Here is a 22,665-nt window from a genome sequence, read left to right as displayed (position 1 = left end):
GACCCAAAATGTTGTAGTCGGTGTTATTTGATTTTTGGAGAAACAGTCGCCACATGTGACTGTCTCTAAACCAATCACAGAGCTCCTGTTGCAATCTGCCCTCCACCTTGATGACATCACTGGCCTTGTCGCCAGCAACGTCGCTGAAACTTGGGAGTTCAACTTTTGCCGATGGGTGACGTCATCGGTCACGTCGCCGGCACTATAAACGCGGCCTAAGCCTCTGATTGAGACACCTGTGCTGAATCAGGGACTGATTTTGCCACTTGTTCTGAAGCTGGGACTTATTGAGCCACCTGTGCTGAAGCAGGGTTATCCTGAAAACCTGACCTGTTGAGGGGGCTTGAGAACTGGAGTTGAGGTCCCCTGCCTCAGGCCCCAGCAGCCAGCACTGTAACATGATTCTCTACAAGGAGTTAATATCGTGGCGATTAACCAATATTTAATTTGAAACTTAAGCTTCCGTTTCTCATATTTTTCTTTCAGCGTGCATCAAAGCGTTCATATCTGTGTTTATTCTGCTAAAACAGGCATCATAAATTGTATTTACTAGACCATAGAGAAATGATCATTCTTCCAAGCTCACATTTTGGAAGGTTAATTCATTTGTATTTTTTTTAAGCTGGATCTGAAACATTCTAAATATTAATTTATCTTTGTAAAAAAAAAAAATAATTCCTAATAAATGCTTCAAGCTAAAGTCTGTAGTAATGGTCTGTAATACCCCTATGTAAAGGCAGACTGCAGAAATCCCGAGGGGCAACTTACTCAGGACTCTAAACAGGAATATATATACTCCTATATAGCCCATCATTTTCACCCAATTGTTAACCTCTTCATTACTGGAGAGGCAACGGATTAGATGGTTTGCTTGGACTGATCTAAAAGCAGCGTATACAGATTCTTACTGCATTGGGCTTATCTATTTAGCAGCAGTCTGCGCTCGCCGACATTGCTTCTGCATGTAACTTTGTCTCTCCTGCCGTTTCCAAGGCTATTTTTATTTATACACCGTTTCCAAGGCTATTTTTATTTATACAATCTGATGCTCCATCCTGGAGATACTGTATAACCGTTTGAAGCTGCTTTAAATGAGTCTCAGACTTCCTAATGGGAAACCCCCACACCCCCTCCTGATTACAATTAGATTGTAAGCTCTTCGAGTCAGGGACTCCTTTTTCCTAAAATTACTTTCAAGTCTGATGCATCTTTTCCCGTTATATCTTATTTGTATTTATTTATATGATTGTCACGTGTATGACTGCTGTGAAGCGCTATGTAAATTAATGGCGCTATATAAATAAAGACATACATACATTACACACACATACATACTGTACATACATACTGTACATACATACATACTGTACATACATTACACATACATACATTACACATATATACTGTACATACATACTGTACATACATACATACTGTACATACATTACACATACATACATTACACATATATACTGTACATACATACTGTACATACATACTGTACATACATACATTACATACATTACACATACTTACATACTGTACTTACATACTGTACATACATACATTACACATACATACATTACACATACATACTGTACATACATACTGTACATACATACATTACATACATACTGTACATACATACTTACTGTACATACATACATACCATATTAAGGCCTAACATTTAGTTGTAAAGCAGCACATTGCTGGTCCCTCTGGCAGCAAAATGGTTAAAACACATATTTTCTAATAAAAAGTAGTATCCATCACTCGCATTTAACCTATTAACCCTGTCCCTGCCGTTCCGATACTTCGGTTCCAGGTGGACTTGTTCCTGAACCATGTTGAGCTGCAGCTGCTGATGGGAAGTCTCGGGACGCTCTGCTCAGGTGAATATTTACTTTCCATTTCCACCTGGTGGAAACAAACTCATCCTCAGACAGTTATAGTAGGACGGGGGTGCACAATCTTTCTCCCCTGCGCCTCCCCCTGCCGGCTCTCCCCACCTGCTCGCGCCCCCCTCCTTACTTTGACTTCAGCGTTCTGATGTCACGTTGCCATGCAACGCGTCACCGGAAGCCATCTGAGCCAAGGTAAAGGACCTTAGAGACTTTCGCCGCTCCCCTGGTTTTCGGGAAGAGCACGGGGCCTCTGTAAGCGAAGCCCCCCCAACCCCCTGAAAATCTTGTGCCCCACAGTTTGCGCACCCCTGTAGTAGAGGATTCTGGCCTGCTAATGACATGCCCAATTGGCTTGGAACCCTCATCAACACAACCACATATAAGCTAATCAGGCTTCCACAATAAACCTTCCCTGAAGAGCTTACAGTCTTAAGATCCCAGTGTGCATGCGTGCGCAGTGAGTCCTGCCCGTGCTGACGTATGGATGTGAAATTTGGACCCTAAATGCAAAGATAATTCAGAAGCTCCAGACAACTCAAAGAAGTATAGGGAGGTGGATTCTGGGTATTACCCAGTGATATAAGGGAGCGCTCCATAGATAGGACTTCCTGTTAGTAGATCCTTGCAAGGAATAAGCTCAGAGGCAAAACTTGTTGACAAAAATTTCACAGCATTTATTCTTAGGAGCACGGAGACGGTAACATGGTTCTGGCTTTTTTTTAGCACCATTGCCCCTTTCTTCGTTGGTGAGAACTCTCCATAGTGCTGCAGTTCTTCCACTGTATGGAAATCGATGTGTGACCCCCAACTAGTACTGGTTATGCTGGCATTGTGAGACTCAAAGGAGGACACCGTATGGCGTGAGTGATGAGGGCATGCTTTGTGTCCTCATGCAAGCATTAATGAAAATTGCCTGATGGCAGTTTAATTGCATACAATTACACCTTCCTTATAGGCATCTTATCTTTGAATTAATACTCGACTTTGAACAGCTCTCTGTGAGCTTCAGTCTCCCAACTATAAAAAGCCTGCAGGTCTCTAGCAAAGAGTTCATCAAATACAAAGGTTTCTTAAGAGCCAACGTCTCTCTATATTGTAATAGATCATCCTCCTGTTCTATCAGATTACTGCCTGAGATTACTGAAAATAGAGATTTGTTGCCACCCTTAAACATAGCCACTCTATCCCTCCTGAGTGGAGATTGGCGAATTTGGATCCGCAGCGGATTGTCCAGGTTCCTTTGGTCCGCCGATTTCAGCGGATCAATGTCAATGGGCGATTCACGTTTGCGACTCTTTTTTATTATTACCAGTGCACTCCGTGGCTTCTGCAACCCGTGGACGGATTTGTAGAATCCAATCCGTGGATTCTTAAGGATCTGCCAACGGATCGCTGGATCTGCAGATTGGATACTACCAATCCGTCCACGGATGGTATCCAGTGGCGGATTTTGATTAATCCACGTGAATTGAAACCGCCCAAATCTGTGTTGCAGATTTTGGGGGGTAACATCAGCAAAAGTCCGGGAAACTGGGTTCGCCCATATCTATCTGAGTCTTTACTTCACTGTGGAATTATCTACCTGTTTTCTTTTCTTTTGGAGAAATATTGATGTAAAACACTTTTTGTGGTTGCCCAAGGACTGTTTTATTACCCAAGATCATCTTCATAATGTGACATTGGACACAAAGTGACATTTCCTAATTGTTCCTCGTCGGACAGTCATTGCACGTTGAGCGTCTTCATTACCCACCCACACAGTCACTATCTTGTCTCTCTGTGGATGTCAGTTGGCGTCTATCAGACAGGAATTATGACCTCTGCTTAATGTGTTTATTCTGCCATCCTGTCGGCTTTGCTTGTTTTCAAAGATGACGAGTTATCTAGCATTGACTCAATGAGGAGGTTAAACCCTTAAAATGTACATTCAGCAAATGTCATAAAGATTGGCACAGCTGTAGCAGATAATAATAATATAATTTATTTGTCAAACACCAACATATTCCACAGTGCAGTACAAAGCTGTTAGGCAAACAACATAACAGCATGTGACTGGACTTTCCAGTGGCTCTGTGCTCCCAGTAGAGCAGAGGTGGCCAACTTCAGTCCTCAAGGGCCACCAACAGGTCGGGGATTGGGGAGATATCCCTGCTTCAGCACAGGTGACTCAGTCAGGATGATTTAGGCACTTGTGCTGAAGCAGGGATATCCCCAATACCTGGCCAGTCGTGGCCCTTGAGGCCTGGGGTTGGCCACCCCTTGCAGTAGAGCCTGTAAAACCCAAGATAATTACTCTCTTGAACTTGTACAAAGGATAAAAAAAAGTATGTGGCATTAGCATCCGGCAATCAAACAGTTAAGTCCTTGTGGACCAACCCTGCAATGATTTTTTTCCTTGCATCATCCTGCTGACCTCCCCAGCACCAAATGGGTTAAATGTAGAAGTAGTTTGAGCGAGTGCATCTTAAAGACGTTATTGGCGTAATGCTGTAGAACGTCTGCCCAGGTTTATTAGTATATAATTGGGCTGTGATATAATAGTTTCCCCATTTACTGGTGGTGAGAAGACTCCCTTCTCCCCCCTCCATCCTCATCAAGCGTAAAAACAAATAAATAAATAAGAAAGATGACCATTTTGGTGGAAAGGTTTCAGTAATGCTGCCTGTGCCAAGATTCTCCAAACTGGCAACAGTGTCTTCCAAATTCTAGTAATGATTCATTTACAGAACGCAGCTATTCCGAAGGGTTAACGGACCCTTCGTTTTCCTGCCCCCAAGCCATCGCTGAGCGTATAATGCAGCAGGTAGGAAACCGTGGGAGATGCGACTGTGATGAACGCACAACGCCGGTCCCACAATCCCCCCGCCAGGACCGCGGAAACATTGTATTACAGAGGGGAATACTCCACGTACAGTATTCCAGTAAGTGGCTCAGAGTAATGACACCTTTTACAGAGAGGGCACTAATCAGGGATCACACCAGCAGAGCAGTGAGACTCTCGGCAACCAATGTTACTATGGTTACAGTGGTACCCAGCGCCTGAAGCATACAGTAACATCTCTGCAATACATCCCTGATGGCACTATGCCCCGGACCTGCAAGTCACCCACGCCAAACAAACACGGCTTTCTCAGAACATTTTGCACTGCCCTGAGAATGGAAGAATTAACTCTTCCTTTTCTGTACGCTATATAGAGAATCAGCATGGTGCTGTATATGCCTGCACTTGTACCCCAGGCATATCTGTGTGTAAGCCCGGGCTGAATTGTGTTGAGAGAGAGAACAAATGAAACATTATCTTATTGCAGTGGATAGTGAAGAACTGTTTTTGTTGCACAATTCAGTTGTTGTGTTCATTCTGGCATGTGCTAAGCACACTGTGTCTAAAAGGATCAATTCATGTGCTTTATTTTATTTATTATTTTGTTTTTACACAGGTTTGAAGCAGGGGGTCTACAGAGCTGAACACCCCTATTAATTCCAGGTCCGGGGACCCCCTGCTGCATGAGATAGAGACCTCCAAAGGAGGTGCCGGTATATCAGCCAAGTTTAAAGCTCCCGCATTAAGTGGGCTAATAGGAAGCCGAACTTGATGACATCACGGCTTCCTATTGGCCTGCAGGGCCAGGAGGTTTGAAACGCCGCCATTACTTGAACCATACTAGCAGAGCGTCTACCGGCACCCCCTACGTTGGTATCTCTAGAACCAGGGGGTCCACAGAGCTGAAATTTATTCAGCTCCAAAGACCCCCTGCTTCAATCCTATGTTTAAAAAAGTTGCTAAACAAATCGCCTGTTTGGATTACCTCTTTTACTCATAATAATAATAATAATAATATATGTAACCCCCTTTCCCTATGGGAAACCGCGGGCGATTACGCGTGATGGTGATACCCGTACGCTCACAGAAGGCCTGAGCCTCCGCGAGCCTGAGGTGAGGTCACTCGGTGCAGCGCCTCCACCCGTGAGGATACCAGCGTAGGCGGGATTAACTCATAGGAAACAATACGACAATAATAATACAACCAATGTATATAACACACATTACTAACACAGTAGTAACACAATAATACAATGACACACACTTCATAACAATAAAAGGGGGGACCATAGGGGGCCTCCACTACATATATATTTGTATATAGCTCTGACCCTGTACACCAGAGTGCGCAAACTGGGGGGCGTGCAAGATTTTTCATGGGGGGGCGTGTCAATTGCAGAGGCCCCGCGCTCTTCCCCAAGGCATTTAAATTAAATGCTGCGGGTTCGGGTGAGGCCTCTGTAACTATCCTTACCTTGTCTTTGGCAACGCAGCGTCAAATGATGCCGCGGGGTCACGTGACGCCGGAGACAAGGTAGGGGGGGATGGGAGCAGGGAGGGAAGCAGGCAGAGGGGCGCAGCGGGAAAGATTGCGCGCCCCTGCTGTACACAGTGCTGATAATTTCTATTCATACAAGTCCAAGTCCCAAACATCCCGAAGCACAAACAGATAAAGGGACTTGCCCAGGCTCACCATGAGCGTGGATACCGGTATTCCAACCAGTTCCCCTCACCCCACCAAAGGAGCCGACATGTTTTCTTGCCCCTGTGTTCGGATAGACTGCGGCTTTGGATAAGCGGCTTAAAGGGAAACCTTTCAGACAGGATTTCTGAGACTGGCTCAGTGCTACACAAGTGGAATAGCAAACGCTGAGTACCCGTGGGACACAAGCAGCACCTGCAGGAGATGTAGCAGCGCTCAATAACAAGTGTGGGGCTTATTGATTAGCGTTTGCAAGTCTGGCAGCTTGACTGATTTTGGAGATCCTTCTCAAAATAAGCTGCATGTGGACGGCACAATCAGCTCAGTTCCACAGTGACGTAGCGCTGCAACTCCAGTCTTCAAGGGCCACCAATGGTTTTCAGGATATCCCTGCTTCAGCACAGTTGGCTCAGTCAAAGAGCCTCTTTCAGCAGAGGTTTTCGTCTTTGATTGAGCCACCTGTGCTGAAGCAGGGATATCCTGAAAACCTGATCTGTTGGGGGGTCTTGAGGAATGGAGGTGAGAACCCCTGGGCTAACTCGTTATACACATTGCTCAAAACCCATTAACCCCTATATAATTAGTACAGATAAATACATTCATATGAACTACCTGGACCACATGACACGCCTGATTGTCGCATTAAAAGGCCCGTGGCCTGATAGCTGCCTATTTACACCCCTGTTTTATGAGCTTAATTTGTATTAAAAAAAAATATATGAATATATGGAGTAGTTATGGACATCACTGGGAAATGTCTCTTTTTGGCTAATAATGCCATTTTAGGAGACTGTCAGACTTCTATAGCCAAGGATGTTATCAAAAGCTATATTAATTGTCAAAATATGGCACGCCCCATTTAAATGTAAGCTACAAAAATATTGCTATTTCAGTTCATATTTACGCATTATTTCAAGTTATTGGTGAAGGAAGCACGAATTACCCATCTCATATTGTTTAGGACACATTTGAGGCAGAGGGAGAGAGATTTTTTTTTTAATGTAATAAAATCAATTTTTTTTTCTCATAAATATGTGTTTTAATCATGTTATTTCCAATATTGACAGCTTTGTTAATTCCGCATCAAATCAAAACCGGGTACAATCCATGCGGATTGCCAGTTGTAATAGAGGCGACGTAAACAATGCAATTTGTGATACAGAATATGGCTAGTTGTGAAATGTTATCCCGCTCCTTGTGACCCTGTGAAACGGCGCGGTTTGACAAGGACAACAATCGCAGCTTCTAGAATGTTCCCCAGTGGCAATAATTGCAGCTTCAAGAATGTTCCCCAATGGCAGATCCCACTGTGAGCCCTGGTATCAGAGCTTCGTAAATAACAAAACAGAACACACCTGGGATATATGCTAATTTGGATCATTTGCATATCCAAATTACCAGGTCTCTCAGGTGTATTCTGTAGTGTTCACAGGCATCTCTCCACGTGTTATACCATCATGCCTTCATACGAGTCACTTGGTACTCATTCCACAGGAGCTGCTCTTTAACCCACGATAATGGCACTTGGGTCCAAATGGAGAACCACTCAAACCTGAAGTAGTCATGCAGATGGTTTTAAAGGAAGTAATTGTTTTGCTGCCAATTGATAAAGTCTCCCACCATACCACTTAGATTGTAAGCTCTCCAGGGCAGGGATTTCCTTTCCTATTGTCTGATCTTATTGGTTGCACTTATTCTATTGTATTGTCTCTCTTATATAGCGCGAAGTACACCTGTGAGCGCTCCCTAAATAAAGATGTACATACATTTCTGGTTCCCGAGAAACTTGCTGTGCTGAAGGTAGCGTCGGTTGTCTGCTTCAGGGGAAACAAAATGGAGGTTTAAACCGGCGCCACACGTGCCAACAGGAAGTCGCAAATGAATGCATTGCGGCATCCTTTGTGTCGTGTGACGCAGAAGATTTCAACATAAGGGAATACCGATGTTACCTTTACCGGTAAGTATCTCTCTGAACAAGGGCGCCTCAGAGCGAAAATTAACATGGGGCAACTCCTGCTTCCCCATCCTGGTACAATACAAAAAATGGGGGCAGAGCTGATGGGGAGGAGGACCCCCTTTAAATCTTTTTGATGGGACATCTGTGTTAGGCCTTAGATACAGTAGGGGTGTGGCGGAGCGCATGGCGTCACGTGCGCCTTCTGCATAGGGGATCCGAGGCCTCAGGATCTGGAGGAGACGCGACGGGGAGGCGTGCCAGAGGCGTTCCCATGATGTCACGTGAGCGGTTCGCCCTCATAGGCTAAACTGCTCACGTGACCCTGGCCGAAAACCAAATTATTTTGTTGCGCAAAAGATCGGCCGCGCCGTCGCGCGCTATGGCCGTCCACATTGAGGTAAGGCCTGTGGTTCACGCTGCGTGCGCGGTAAGCACAAGCGCAGCCTTAGAAATATTCAGCGCCCGTCGTCTTGTCTTAAAAAAACCCTAACATGATTATATATACACATATATATACATACAAACACACACACACACACACACACACACACACATAGCGCTTCACAGCAGTAATACACGGGGCATAATAATATAACACATAAATGGGAATAAGTGCTTCAGACATAAAAGTAACAATAGGAACAGGCGTCCCTGCCCCGAAGAGCTTACAATCTAAGTGGGGAGAACTCACAGAGACAGTAGGAGGGTGTTCTGGTCAGTGCGTCTGCAAGGGGCCAAGGTCAGTGCATGTGAGGTGTATAGAATCTGCCACGGAGCTACTCATGCGCTTCGTTAAAGAGGTGTGTTTTAAGAAAGGTCCTGAAGGTGGAGAGAGCGGGAGGGGGGCCAGTCGGATGTTAAGGGGAAATACATTCCAGATGTGTGGGGCAGTGAGTGAGAGAGGTTTAAGGTGGGAGACGGCTTTAGATACAAAAGGGGTAGAGCAGATCTCCTTGAGCAGATAGCAAGAGGCTGACAGGTGTATGGCGAGAAATTAGGGTGAGATGTAAGGAGGGGCTGAGGAATGTATAACCTTAAAAGTGAGGAGGAGAACTTTGTAAGTGATACAGAGTTTAATAGGGAGCCAGGAGAGCGATTTCAGCAGAAGAGGCACTGGGACATTTAGGAAAGAGTAGAGTGATTCTGGCAGCAGCGTTTAGGATAGAGTGTAGGGGAGACAGGTGAGAGGCAGGAAGGCCGGACAGCAGGAGGTTACAGTAGTTGAGATGGGAGAGAATGAGGGTCTGTGTTTGGGTTTTTAGCAGTAGAGGGACAGCTGATAGGGCGTCTCCGCAATGTTACAAAGGTAAAAATGACAGGTTTTAGCTGCATTGTGAATGTGAGAGAGGAGTCAAAATGTGAAGAGGAGCACCCCTGCCCTAAACCATTATCCTGCCATAGGTGTATAGAGCAGATTCCCAAGTGATGTGTTATAAGCTTCACTGGCAAAAAAGATGTTACAGGTGTTTCTGCTCTTACAGTCCAATGCCATGACCTTGTAGCCAAATAAATTCATTTTTTTATTATTATTACTTTATTTAACATTTTTGACGTACAGAAAAAAAATTATCTTTATCAAGGTCACCACTTCTGATTTTCATACTTGATGCTTCACTCTCTTTGTGAGAGTCCATAAAATATTTTATAGCAGGGAGAAGGGAACCGTCATGGAGGTAAGCCATCTTAAATGTGCCCCCAAGAAAATGTATAGAGGGTGATGTTGGAGCGGATGCCGCGATTTTTAAAGTAGAGGAGGAAATAGCTTTTCTTTCTGTCAAAATAAATATAAATTCAACAGCACAAAGCTGTAACAAGATAAGTAGACAAGAAAATTGTGAACACAATGTAAGGCGTCGTTTAACCTGATCTTTTATCGGTATCAAAATGACCCTAACTGGTCCTATAATTTAGCAACGTTTATCTACAGCAAACGTAATTTGTTACTGTGAAAAGGCAGCTTTGGTAAATAAGACGTGGAAATTTACAACTGGATAAAGGGGAGAAAAGAAGTGTGTGACCACGAGATATCCGCTGTGCGCCTGCGCAGAACGTGAGCACAGTATGTTACCAAGTCAGATCTCTTCCCGTGTGGGGGGAACGCATACATTTCACACGCTTCCTGTTTCTGCAACGTACATGTGTTGCAATGGACTCTAATGCCCGTCTGCAATCATTTCAGTGCCCCAAAGCTCCCATATAGATTTTCTAGTCAGAAATAAATGCATTCAATTTTAAAAGCACTAATAGAATTGTTTGCTTTACAGTTTTTAAGAAGGTTGATGCAGTGCCACTTACAGCAACTCCGGGTGAGTCAATGAAACAAGTGGCTGTATTGTGACTGACCTCACTAGGTCCTGAACATATTAAAGCAGGGGTGGCCAAACTTCAGACCTCAACGGCCAACAATAGGTCAGGTTTTCAGGGTAACCCAGCTTCAGCACAGGTGGCTCAGCATTTGACTAAGCCACCTGTGCTGAAGCAGTGATATCCTTAAAACCTGAGCTGTTTGGGGGGCTCGAGGACTGGTGTTGGCCGCCCCTGTATTAAACTAAAGGGATCTTTAGCCCTTCTGTGACAATGTGATGCCTATTTGGGCTGATGACCTCTGGCATGTAATAGGTCAGAATAATGTGTGTTCTGTTTTGTCCGGAATTGACCATAATAGAAAGGGGGAAATAAATACCTAAAAGCTACTGTAACATACCCTAAAGTCTACCCTTCTTCCAGACTACCAATAAGTACAATGTATCTTCTACACATGGAGTTGTTCATATTTGTAAATATTACTTTTTTGGAGAGCTGTGAAGCTATATTTGAGTGTCCAAAAATACAAAAGACACTTATGTCATGTTACCAAAGGGGAGCTAGGCCACGCATGCGTAATTAATGGAGCTGCTTTATTCTATGGATCATTCACTCAATATCTCACATTCAACCAACTTTAAATAATGATGGGGATAGAATTAATAGGGAATTGATATATTTACAAACTTTTTATTTTTTGAAACACTGTAACCCAAAGTTTTTAGGTTGGTTGCCCCACCATTAAGCCGGCCCTGAGTCGGTGACACTGCACTCTGCCCCGTGGTTAGAGGCTCTGCGCTCTCCCCCACAGCAATTAAACGGATTGCCAGGGGGAGAGCATGGGGGCCTCTGACTCTTACCTTCTCCTCCCGGCATCTCCCCCTGTATGGTCCCATCATTATGGCACCGTGGCGTCATATTGCCATGACAACAGGATGCCGCGGGGTCCCATTGTCATGGCAATCCCATTTGGCGTCACGGAGCCATAATGACGGGACCATGCAGGGGGAGATGCTGCCGGAGAAGGTAAGAGCCGAGGTCCCGCACATGTCACTGCACCGAACCCCGCAAACATCCCAGCCGGCCCGGCCCTTATCCTGTTCTATTTCCTAACCGGTTTCCTGCACAGGAGTGGGGGCGCAAATACGTGAAAATAGCGCGGTCTAACCAGCACCCACTGTAAAGGAGACTCAAAAGGATACTAGCTTTCAGAAATGTATTTACATTGTAATAAACGTTACCGTGCCAGGCCTCCGGCAGCGCCAGAGTGCCGTGTCTCCTCCCCCCCCCCACATCATGTGATCGCTTAAGGAGTGATCACATGATGTGAACAGGAAGTGGAGAGGTCTGAACGATCGTTCTGTTAAAAAAAAAAAAAAACAGTGTTCGAAAATGAGAATGTTTCTAGTTTGATTGCTTCAGCACTTTAATGTTAAGATATCTGTAACTCGGGGGAGGGCAACTCCAGTCCCCAAGGGCTACCAAACAGGTCAGGTTTTCAGGATAACCCTTCTTCAGCAGAGGTGGCTCAGTCAAACTGCCACCTGTGCTGAAGCAGGGATATCTTGACAACCCGACCTGTTGCTGGCCCTTGCGGACGGGAGTTGGCCGCTTCTGCTCTAACTCATGTTTTTGTCCATTTAAAAAAAATAAATAAATAAATAGGCTCGACTCCATAATCCTGAGAGAGAATCCTCCGCTTGTCCGCCGGCCAGCCTGGGTAAAGACTCGCAAGACTGGGTTTATAGGAGAAATCTGTGCGGTCTGGAAAACCCAGCGAACTGTGCCCCTCTACACCAAGAGAGAAGGAACGCGGAAAACCCCAATCGTGGCTTGTGAAACACACGTGCGAGAACGGCACATCTGCACATGTTCCGGAAAACCACTGCGCCGTGATATTTACGGGAATTGTGAATGTAACATTCATATAATTATTTTACGTTTTTAAGGAACACAATTGATTCAGCCCCTTTGCGGGCAACAGGTAAAGCGTTAATAATCCCGGTTAAATGCCTTCTCATCCCACCTGTCTCTCGCTTGCACATTTTGTGAAATAATGACTTGTGTTGTTTTGCTCTGAAACAGCAACCTAGCAAGGTATTCTAATAATAAGTATCACGTGCTCAATAACTGCCCATGTCATTGTATTATTGGATTTATTGCAACTTTATTTCCAATGGGTTTGCCAGGAAAATGACAATGCCGTCTAAAACAGTAAAAAACGGGCTGTGTTTCTTGGCCGAGTGCTTTCTCTTTATTGCAATTCCAGCATATTGTAAGGAGTGGGGCTGGTGCTTTAAAGATAGACAACCTATGATTATATCTGCAGGCCTTCCACGGGTCCCCAGATCTGCTTCATATGGCATAAAGGCGCTAAGCAGCAGAAAAGGATTCTGGGTAGTGACATGCACACTGGCACACAATAAGCGTGTCGCTTCCTATGCATTTCCGTGGACTCCCCGGAGTGTTTATTCTGTACACCGTTTGGACAGTTAAGCCAAGTACTAGTTCCTAAAAAAAATAATAATGTAGCAAATGGCTTTGAGTTGTTAGGCACCTATTGGTTGCCAAATGGGGGGTAGAGAGGCGCATCATAGCCATCCTATTGAACACCGCATCCGCTAGCCCTCTGCCCCCAGGAGGTCGCCCCTGCGCAGATCCCAGAGACAAATCCGGCACGTCCTAGTTATCAATGTGTAATTTGGAGAGTCCTTGCCGGAATTCGTGCAAGTCATCGATCTTCCCGTCCAGTATGTTCAGAAAATGTTTCAGTTCCAGTTTCAGGTGACCCTGCCGGTGCTTGCTTTGTTCCAGGTCCTGCCTTAGCGTCCGCACTTTATCTTCCAGGTCTTGGTTTCGGGCCTCCGCGACCTGCAAGAAAAAAGAAAAATCATGAATTGGACCACAATAAAATGACTTTACCTCGCTGCCAGGTGGGCTTGTGACGCATCGCAAAGGTGGTAGAGATGTAATTTGTACAAACACTTTGCCGATATTGATCCAAATCGAACTAATGGCTTTGACAGAATCCCAACGGTAAATCTAGGCCAGAAGTAAAAATATATATATTTTTTTTTTTTAAATTATTTTTGCAAATAGTTAGTCTTTAAACATTGTAGATAAAGTTGCTTTAGTTGTATTAACTTCCTTTTTGCTTGGCTACTCCAAATGAAATGCCCTCGGACAGAGGAGGTGTGTAAATCCGATGACATTGTATTGCCCTGGACTTTGCAAGGGCCGAGCTGCTGTTCATGGAACCCTCGGAGGAGCTGCCAGCGCAGGGGGAGGAGCTTCCAGTGCGGGGGAGGAGCTGCCAGTGCAGGGGGAGGAGCTGCCAGCGCAGGGTTCTGCGGAGGACAGTTGGAAGTTGACGTTGTAGTGCCAGTTGAAAAGGGAGTTAGAGGACTCAGAGGTATAAATTGACACGAATCCAATGAGAAATAAATAGTTTAAAAGTGCTATGTTTTCCTCCTGCCTCTCCTTGGGAATTATGGGGAAGGTGACCTGCCTGTTATCTGGAGAATGTTAATAGATTTGTGGAGGCAGGGGTCCCTACAACATTATTAATGGGTTGATGCAACAACAGATCAACAATAACCTTGTGTTTCCAAAATGATTGATTTTATTTTTTAAATGCATTCGTTTCCAAAATGTATCCCATCAAACCAATTAATGCCATTGGTTCACTTTGATCTTTGGCAGGATTACATTTTTGATCTCTATAGTGAATCTTGCCTTTTTTTTAATGTGCTGTTGACAGTCAAGAACAATTACAGCAGCACCCATTTATCCACTGCAGGTAATGTATCCCCGAAAACCCCTCGCCTTAAAAGCCTACCTCAGGGCCCAGACAGCCGTGGCTAAGAGCCACTTTCAGGTTGAAGACCTATTTTATAAAAGGTATTCAGGAAGTATATTTAAAAATCGGAAACAACGGCTGCCTAATGGTGAGCCCCTAGCTGCCTGCAACGCCCTGCACCCCTACTGTATGTGCTGCTGAACCAATCCAAAAAAACAAAATGCATGTCATTTACATTGCATCACAACACCCTGAAAGAGCTACACCAGGGAACAGCACTCGTGAGAATGTGTCTTGATTCCATGCTGATGTCAGCAGCAAGACCTGTGCCAATTTATTTGAGAAAGACAATTAAGTAGACTGTATCGTAGCATGCTGTAAACAATTTCTCAGCGTTTCACTTAATACACGTTCTTGTTCTAGGCAGATCTCCCCTGACAGATAAGCTTGTCATTACTTTAGCAAGCCAGTAATTGCACCCAGTAAACCCCCTGCTATGCATCTGTATCCATATGGTAAATCTGTCACACGCCGGATAAAACAATATCTTTAACAACATGTAAACCACGGAACTCGAATGTTAATCTAAGTCACCAAAGCCAACTTGCATAATGCAGACCCTACAAACTTGCCACGCAAAAATATCGCCATCCCACCGTGCCATCTAGCCAGGGTTTGGTGCTACTCTACAAAAAGAAAAACAGACAATATATGGATAAATATAGAATAGTCCCCAAGATGAGAGAAGTGGTGCACAGCATATGGGTAAAGGTCTTTACCTGTGCACCGCTCCTCTCATCTCGGGACTATAATACTACTGCACGCCATGGAGCCAAGAACCTACGGAGTGAGTACTACCCATACTGGGGGTTATGTTCTAAATATACACTGATCAGTGTTATTATTGCTTTACACACTTTAAGTGTTTATCTCCTATAAGTGTGGTGGGGAACAGGTTAGAGCAGCTTCACTGGCTATATCTATCCTTATCCATAAATCCCACTTGGAGTAAGCCCCAGCCGGGGTCTCCACTAATTCCTGAGTGTGAACACTTTCATATGATTGATATTGAAAAAAAATAATATATATATATATAAAAAAAAATAGAAAGCAGTTGGCACACTGAAAACAGGTTATCCACTGATGCTTATCCCATATCTGGTAAAATCTTTCTGTGTATATTTGTATATATTTATATATATATATTTTTATATATATATATAAAATCAGGTGGACTGTGAACTACTTAAACTACCCCTAAGTAACAAAATAATTCGACTGCGCACATTGGCCTTTATATACGCATATACCTTGAAAATACCCTGTCGCACTGGTCTCTGGATGCCATGTCCATTCTTTCCTCTCTGGATAAATATACATTTCTAAACTGAATCACCCCCAACAGGGTAAACATAGACAAGGTCTCCCAACTGCTTCTTTTGTAGGTGACCTCTAATACATGAAGCTCAAAGTCAAACATTTGCACAATTGGCCCAGTCCAATTATAGCTGCCGCCCCAGGACAATGGGTTCATTTTGAGGTTAAGGATTTATCAGAACTAGCTCAAATAGAAGGGATGAGGTTCAGGGGCCTGAAAGCTTTAACTCCCCTCCAGTGGTGGCAGCCCAGCGCCCACCAGAAGATAATTGAACTTGTATTTCAACACGATGGTTTATCACTAAATGAAACCCCAGTGAAGGTCTGGGGCAGTTCATTTTTGCCCTCTTTTGTGCTTTCATTAAAGTGTGGGCCTAATAATGATCCTACAGTTTCTGTGCTTATCACATCTGAGTCACACCCTGCCTACTCTCTATGCTGACCTCCATTTCACTTTCCTTCAGTCTCACGGTATCCTTTCAAAAGATCTATTTCATGTTGATTGAGAAATGGGAATAATAAGCTTTAAAAGGGGAAAGTCACTTAAAAAAAAAAAAAACACTAATTTATATTTTCATCTTTGGAAAATAATAAAATGGTTGCAGAGCTATTTTATCCCAAGGTTAGAATTAAATGCTATGTGAGCAATCGTCTAGAAGCAAAAAAAAGGTGTCCAAGTATGCAAACTGATATTAAAACAAGGATATTTATAGCAATGCAAGAAACAGATGATGAAGAATGATAGTTAAAGTTTAGAATGTATCATTAGAGGCAGGTTGTATGCCAATTCCTGTTTTTATACAACCTTAAAAAAGTCAAAGTTAAACTATGTATATTTACACAATGAGCTCTAATTGTTTGAATCTATGATTAATTTTGTAGAGGGCTAGTTCTATATCTGATTGAGGTTTAAGATGTTCGATTAGAATTAGGAGCCTGGGAGAACAGTAATGCATCAAAATGGAGTTCAAGAACGCTGACAGTACTTTAACCTACAGTACACCACAGATCAAAGATGGCTGCCTCCTGATGGCTAAGTGCATAGGGCCTATTACACAGGACAAGTGAATGCAGAACTTTTAGGCAAGGATCCACCTGAATGGCTCTGAAAAGCGGTCATGAATATAATGATTGGGTCTTCAACGCATCTACCTAAGGAGCTCTAGAATGTTCCACTGCAGAGAGAGAGAGAGAGAGAGGAGTGATACACTGAGTGCTAACATGCATGTCATTACCCAGAATTCCTGGCTGCGGTGGAAGTACGGTGCTTGGCGATAATGGGGAAAGAGTGTTGCAGAGCTGTCGGACATACAAATGCACCACAAGTGGGATTTTTATTTACTGTAGCCTATATCTCTCTATATATCTAATCTCACAAAAAGAATCGCTCTCTCCAAAGAGGGATGGAATCAAAGACCTCAATTACATGCACTCAACTGTTTGTACTATAATAAGCAAATAAGTCTAATGGGAAAATTCCACAAAGTACACCTATTAGTTTCTAAGTTTATACACACACTTCATGTCCTGTTTTCAACCCAGGATCTTAATTAGGGTTTGTGGAATATCTTACCTGCGAGAACAGGGTGAGACAGGGGTCTGCTTTACTCCCTCTCAACAATCCCTTAAATGAGACACCCTGTTATCCCAATCAGATGTCCCAGTAACCCTATTTATTTATGAACCAAAAAGCCCCCTTTTCTGCAGCAAAAGAGTTATTGAAGGGGTCCATTAATGATTAAGTATCAGATGCTAAAGTATAGCATCTGTAGCTAGTTCGATGAGGTCGTAATCGGCTTCCGAGATAGGAGGGTGTTTGGGAATCTTATTCAGGTACAAGAATGTTGAGAAAATTATTGTTTCCGGAGAAGGAGCAAAATATACAACAAAAGACAAAAAAATTCCCAATGCTATATCCAATATGATAAAAAAAATATATCGTTAAATACTTATTTGTTCGTCTTCTCATAAGGGCCATTTAGTTAAACTCTTTGGCGAGCGCGTTAGAAGCCTGCAGCCACACCAAGGCATGTCCTGTTTGCAGGTCCAACATGTGACAATTCTCATTTACCTCTGGTCTATTGAGACATTTCTCCCTGCATTAAAGGGGTAAATGACTAGAAGGAACTGCTCCTTGAAACTTTGACAATAATCCCCAGTCACCCTTTCATAGCACAGCCCAGAAGTGGTTGGTTACTCATTACAGTTGACACATCAGCAGCAAGTATCAAGGCCAGAGTCAGCTTGATATAGTAGACTGGAGTCAGAGCCCATGCCTGCAACTGATCCCAAGAAAGAACGTTCCTCCTCAAATAACCAGAGGTATCGTGTTACAATCGCCTTCTGCATAGCGTTACCCTGGCTATTTTAAACTGGCAGGCACCAAACTCTTCACGATGGAATGGTGGCGAGCCTCGTTATGACTTGGTATTCTGGATGTCTCTTGGTAATACCTGGAGTTTCTCATTCACGGATTCGCACTCTGACATCAGCTGGGGGATGACTTGACTTTGTTTCCTGAGGTCTTCTAATTCCTGTGTAGAGAACAGAACACCATTTGAATGGAGACATTGTACTTCACATATACTGAGCCCCCTTGGGGCCCCCAGAAGAAAGAGGTCTCCGCTTGCTGTGAACGCCAGCACTGTTGATAAGCTACACCAAGAAACACCGGAGATTGTCAGCGCTCAATGATTTTTAGCATCACTTATAGACTTCGATGCAGTCACACGGATAAAAAGTTCAGCTTTTCCGCTAAAATACCATATTTTGGTCTAAAATGTCACACATTTACGTTCCTGGAGATTGACATCTCTGAAACACATGCATAGCACAATTCCTGCTTAACATCGGAGTTTTTAATACAAGGGACAACTCCCTTTATCCTCCATAAGCATGCTCTGCGTTGCAAACCTTCATGTTCATTACCACACCAGTGGGAGATCCCTTTGGCTGATTCCCAGTGTTTCACCGACTGCTGCTTCCTGTAACGCCAATTAAATATGACAGGATTTCCATTTTTCCAATGCGTGCTGCTAGCATATTCTTTGCTACACTGTACCCAGCCCACACAAAGTGTCTACACAGCAGCTAATTTTATCGGGGGAAAATAAATCAATTTAAAGATTCATGCAGAGTGCACTTTAAAGCATATCAATGTAAAGCAATAGGCATTAAACAGGCAAGAATTACATCTGAAATATAAATAAATCGCAAAACATTTTTTTTTTTTCCGTACAAAATATTCTCTTAGAATTTCTACTCCAAATCACTTAAAAGGAGCCCGTTTTATTTTTTAATGCTAGTGTGCTTTCTTTCCATTTCCAGTTATAGTATTCATCAGCATCGGGAGCGTGTACTTCAAAATATACACCTAGGAGATGGAGTAATTCGGGTGAGAAAATGCTTATATGTGTTGATCGAAAATGAAGCAGGAGATATTGCAACTTTAATTAGTGAGTAGAATGTATTCTTCCATTTTGTGAACGCCTCACATTTTAATTGCGCTCATTTTTAGCGCATTCTAAAGCACGGGTGCGCAAACTGGGGGGGGGCATGTTTTGGGGGGGCGCGGCTGTTACAGAGGCCACGCACTCTTCAGAAAGTTTGCGCTCCCCTGTTCTAAAGGACACAATGAAAAACAGATAAAATATTACATGTATATCAATGTGTGTATAGATGCTGCAGTTACTTTGTAACAGAGAAGGCTGGGGACAGGTGGACACGCTTCCAGGAGCGGCCTACATGACACTGCTCAGCAACAGGTGCCCACAGTGTGGCCTGCAGGGGCTTCCCCTGCGGGCCCCAACCTCCTCTCTCCCCGCTCCCTTCCAATTTTCATCCTGTGGCGGGAGCACACAGGGGCGGAGCTAGAAACGGCGAATAACGGAGACTGAAAAGTGAGGGGAGACCGGTGAGAGAAAACGTTGGGCCGGACAGTAAAAGATCAACACACAGATGTTATATGGAGCAATAGGAGGAGTTATATGGCAATAGATGGTGCGAGACCCTTGTAGTGGCTGGAGGTCCGTGCCTGTGGCCCTTGAGGTATATCTTGTTGCCCGCCGCTGCTCTACACTCGTGACTGATATCAACCTTACAAAATGGCCCGATTCCTGTCCACACAACCAGTCTTGTACCAGTATGTAGAGGCAGGACATTGTGAGAGAAAGAGGATCAGCGGACAATCGTGGGATGCAGGGAGAACATCCTGATAGAACACCAAATAACTAAAGAAAATACAAACCACAATTCCCGGATTTTTCATTGACCAGTTGAAAACACTTCCCACATACTTCCAGGCATACAGGGCTTACGTAGACCAACGTTAGGTTGATAAACGGATATTTGGTGAAATTACTCATCCACAGCTTGTCTTGTGTTTAGGTTTGGGATGGAATAGGAAAGGACTGGGCATTTGAAGGCAATGTACATTTGTGCAAGTTAGGGGATGTAGCGGGTTCCTAACTACTGAAGTGTATTGTCCTCATCATAATGACTACCATTGCCTGGCAAAGATTGGCAACCAATACCCTACAGATCTCTGTGTCTCTGCAAACATTTCCATTCAGTATCGTCAGAAACATTCAACATATTGTATGCCGAGAGACAAGGGTGCATAGAACTAGAAACCTTTACTGTCTGCACAAAAATCAATGTTCACAGCAGTTATTCGCTTACCACAAATACCTACAAAAAACAAACCAAAGCAGATACGAACGGTCTGTTAAAATTGCACAAATGATACCAACTCATGTAGTATTTTCTTGCGCGCGTGGCTTTTAAAAAAAAATCAGGTACGGTAACTGTAAGAAGTGTAAACGATTTAAAATATGCTGTGTTGTATTCAGGTGTCCTGTGTTTAAAGGGCAGACTTTATATATTTTTTTTACACATGGGAGTTGGTGCATTTCAAGGAAATCAATAAGAAAAAAAAAACCCTGCTCTGACAATTGAATATTAAAAGCTGCATTGAATTACGGTTGGAAATCATGGCATTTTGGGACTAGTCTGCAAGCGCCTTTGAAGAAAAACAGGCGAGTAGTGTAAGTGGAGAACTGTTGATATGGAATGAAAATTAGGAGTGTGACATTGGACCAATTATTGCAGTACAACTGTGCTTTGTCAGTCACCCAAATGACACATTTCTGAACCATGCAATTATTTTCTATGTTGTTCTTGGCATTTTTCCTTCCCGTCAGACAGTTTTGGAAGCACAGGCATTTACATTGTGTTACTTTGTATGGAATCTCCAGAGGGTTTTAAAAACATGAATAATACATGCATTCTATAACATTGTCAATGTGCGGTACACAGAGCAACAGCAGAAACAAAACTAAACCTTGCCTCGCAAAGCCTGCAAAAAGCACCCCGAGATGGCAAGTGGACCATTGTGCCCACTTCAGATGGCAGACATAACCAGGGGTCTCCTTGATATTCGGAGGCCTGTAAATAAATGTAGACAATCAAGGAGTGTTTTAGGTGATTAAAGAATGTCCGTTCGAACTTACTAGGTCTTTGTCCTGAACTTGAGTTTCCAGCTCCCGTAATCTCTTGCTGAGAGCTTCATTCCTCCCTCTTTCTTTATCAATTTCATCACATTGTGCTTCCAGGTCTTTGATCTTGAAAAGAAACCAATGGCTTTGGCTGTCAGTCACAAGCAATGTTGGTGCAATGATACGAAATGGCATACGGTCGATGCAGCTGGCGCACGAGTTGGAGACCTCACAGATCTCGTTTTTAAAAGGTCTTCAGATATTCAAGTACACTGTATAATTTATTGCCAGTTTACATCGACATATACTTAAAAACGTTTGGGATTCAATTGATGTTATTTTCAGCTTTTTTACTGCACCGCAGAAGAGATACTATGCAGGTATGATCATGTATATAGAATGTGCTGCTAAATCTTCTACACTACAATATAACTCAAGTAGAGGATGGTACCGTGTTAGGCCTCGGGCCGCGCTGATCCGCGCTCCTGCTCTGCCTCGCCTGCTCAAGCAGGAGCTTTTTTGCGTCCTGGCAGACGAGGCAGTGAGCGTGCTTTGGGGGCGGGGCGAAGGCGGAGCGGAGGCGTGACAAAGGCGGGGCTAGTCCCTCGCTCCCATTAGCTGTTTCGGTCACGTCCGCTCCTCCGCGCCGAAATTCAAACAAGCCTGTCTCCTCAAAATTTCTGAGCCTCCGCACGTGTGCGGAAGCGGCTGCTAAAGCCACGCTGATCACAGATGCAGGGGGTAAGTGCATCTGCTCAGCGCGGCTCAGCACGGCCTGCTGTACTGTGTCCCAGGCCTTAGGCAGTAGAATAGAACAGTGGTGTTCAACATTTTTTTGGTTAAGGAACCCTATAATTATATTGTGAGTTTCTGTGAAACCCCCAACCCTCTCTAATAGTGTCTGAGAGCAGATGGATTGTATTGGAACCCCAACCCTCTCTAATAACGCGTCTGAGATCAGATGCATTGTAAGGAACCCCAAACCTCTCTAATAGCGTGTCTGAGAGCAGATGCATTGCAAGGAACCCCAACCCTCTCTAATAGCGTGCCTGAGATCAGATGCATTGTAAGGAACCCCAACCCTCTCTAATAGCGCGTCTGAGATCAGATGCATTGTAAATTCTTCTGTAGTTGGAACAATTCTCAAATGACATGAAAATTGCAGGGAACCCTTTAGGGATATCCGGGAAACTCAACGGCGCCTAGAAACCCCTGTTAAAAAACACTGGTATAGACCAACAAAAGTAGGGTAGACGGGATACTTTTTGTGGGACCTCAAAAAGGTCCCTGTTCAAGGGACCTTTGT

The 22,665-nt window shown here is 43.8% G+C and overlaps 1 protein-coding gene across 1 annotated transcript in view; it reads right to left on the bottom strand.

The window, feature by feature from the left end:
• Positions 1–9,922: 9,922 nt before the first annotated feature.
• Positions 9,923–22,665, bottom strand: part of HOMER2 (homer scaffold protein 2) — a 76,798-nt gene continuing 64,055 nt past the window's right edge. The window contains exons 7-9 of the mRNA XM_075575575.1: positions 21,375–21,485; positions 18,318–18,398; positions 9,923–13,559 (exon numbers count right to left, since the gene is read on the bottom strand). Coding sequence (XP_075431690.1) covers positions 13,371–13,559; positions 18,318–18,398; positions 21,375–21,485 — 381 coding nt within the window. The 3' untranslated portion in view covers positions 9,923–13,370. The remainder of the gene's footprint in view (positions 13,560–18,317; positions 18,399–21,374; positions 21,486–22,665) is intronic.

This window comes from Ascaphus truei, chromosome 18, assembly GCF_040206685.1.
Source record: "Ascaphus truei isolate aAscTru1 chromosome 18, aAscTru1.hap1, whole genome shotgun sequence".
NCBI classification, from domain to species: domain Eukaryota; kingdom Metazoa; phylum Chordata; class Amphibia; order Anura; family Ascaphidae; genus Ascaphus; species Ascaphus truei.
The sequence above is the reverse complement of the archived record's forward strand: the minus strand, read 5'-3'. Positions and strand labels throughout refer to the sequence as shown.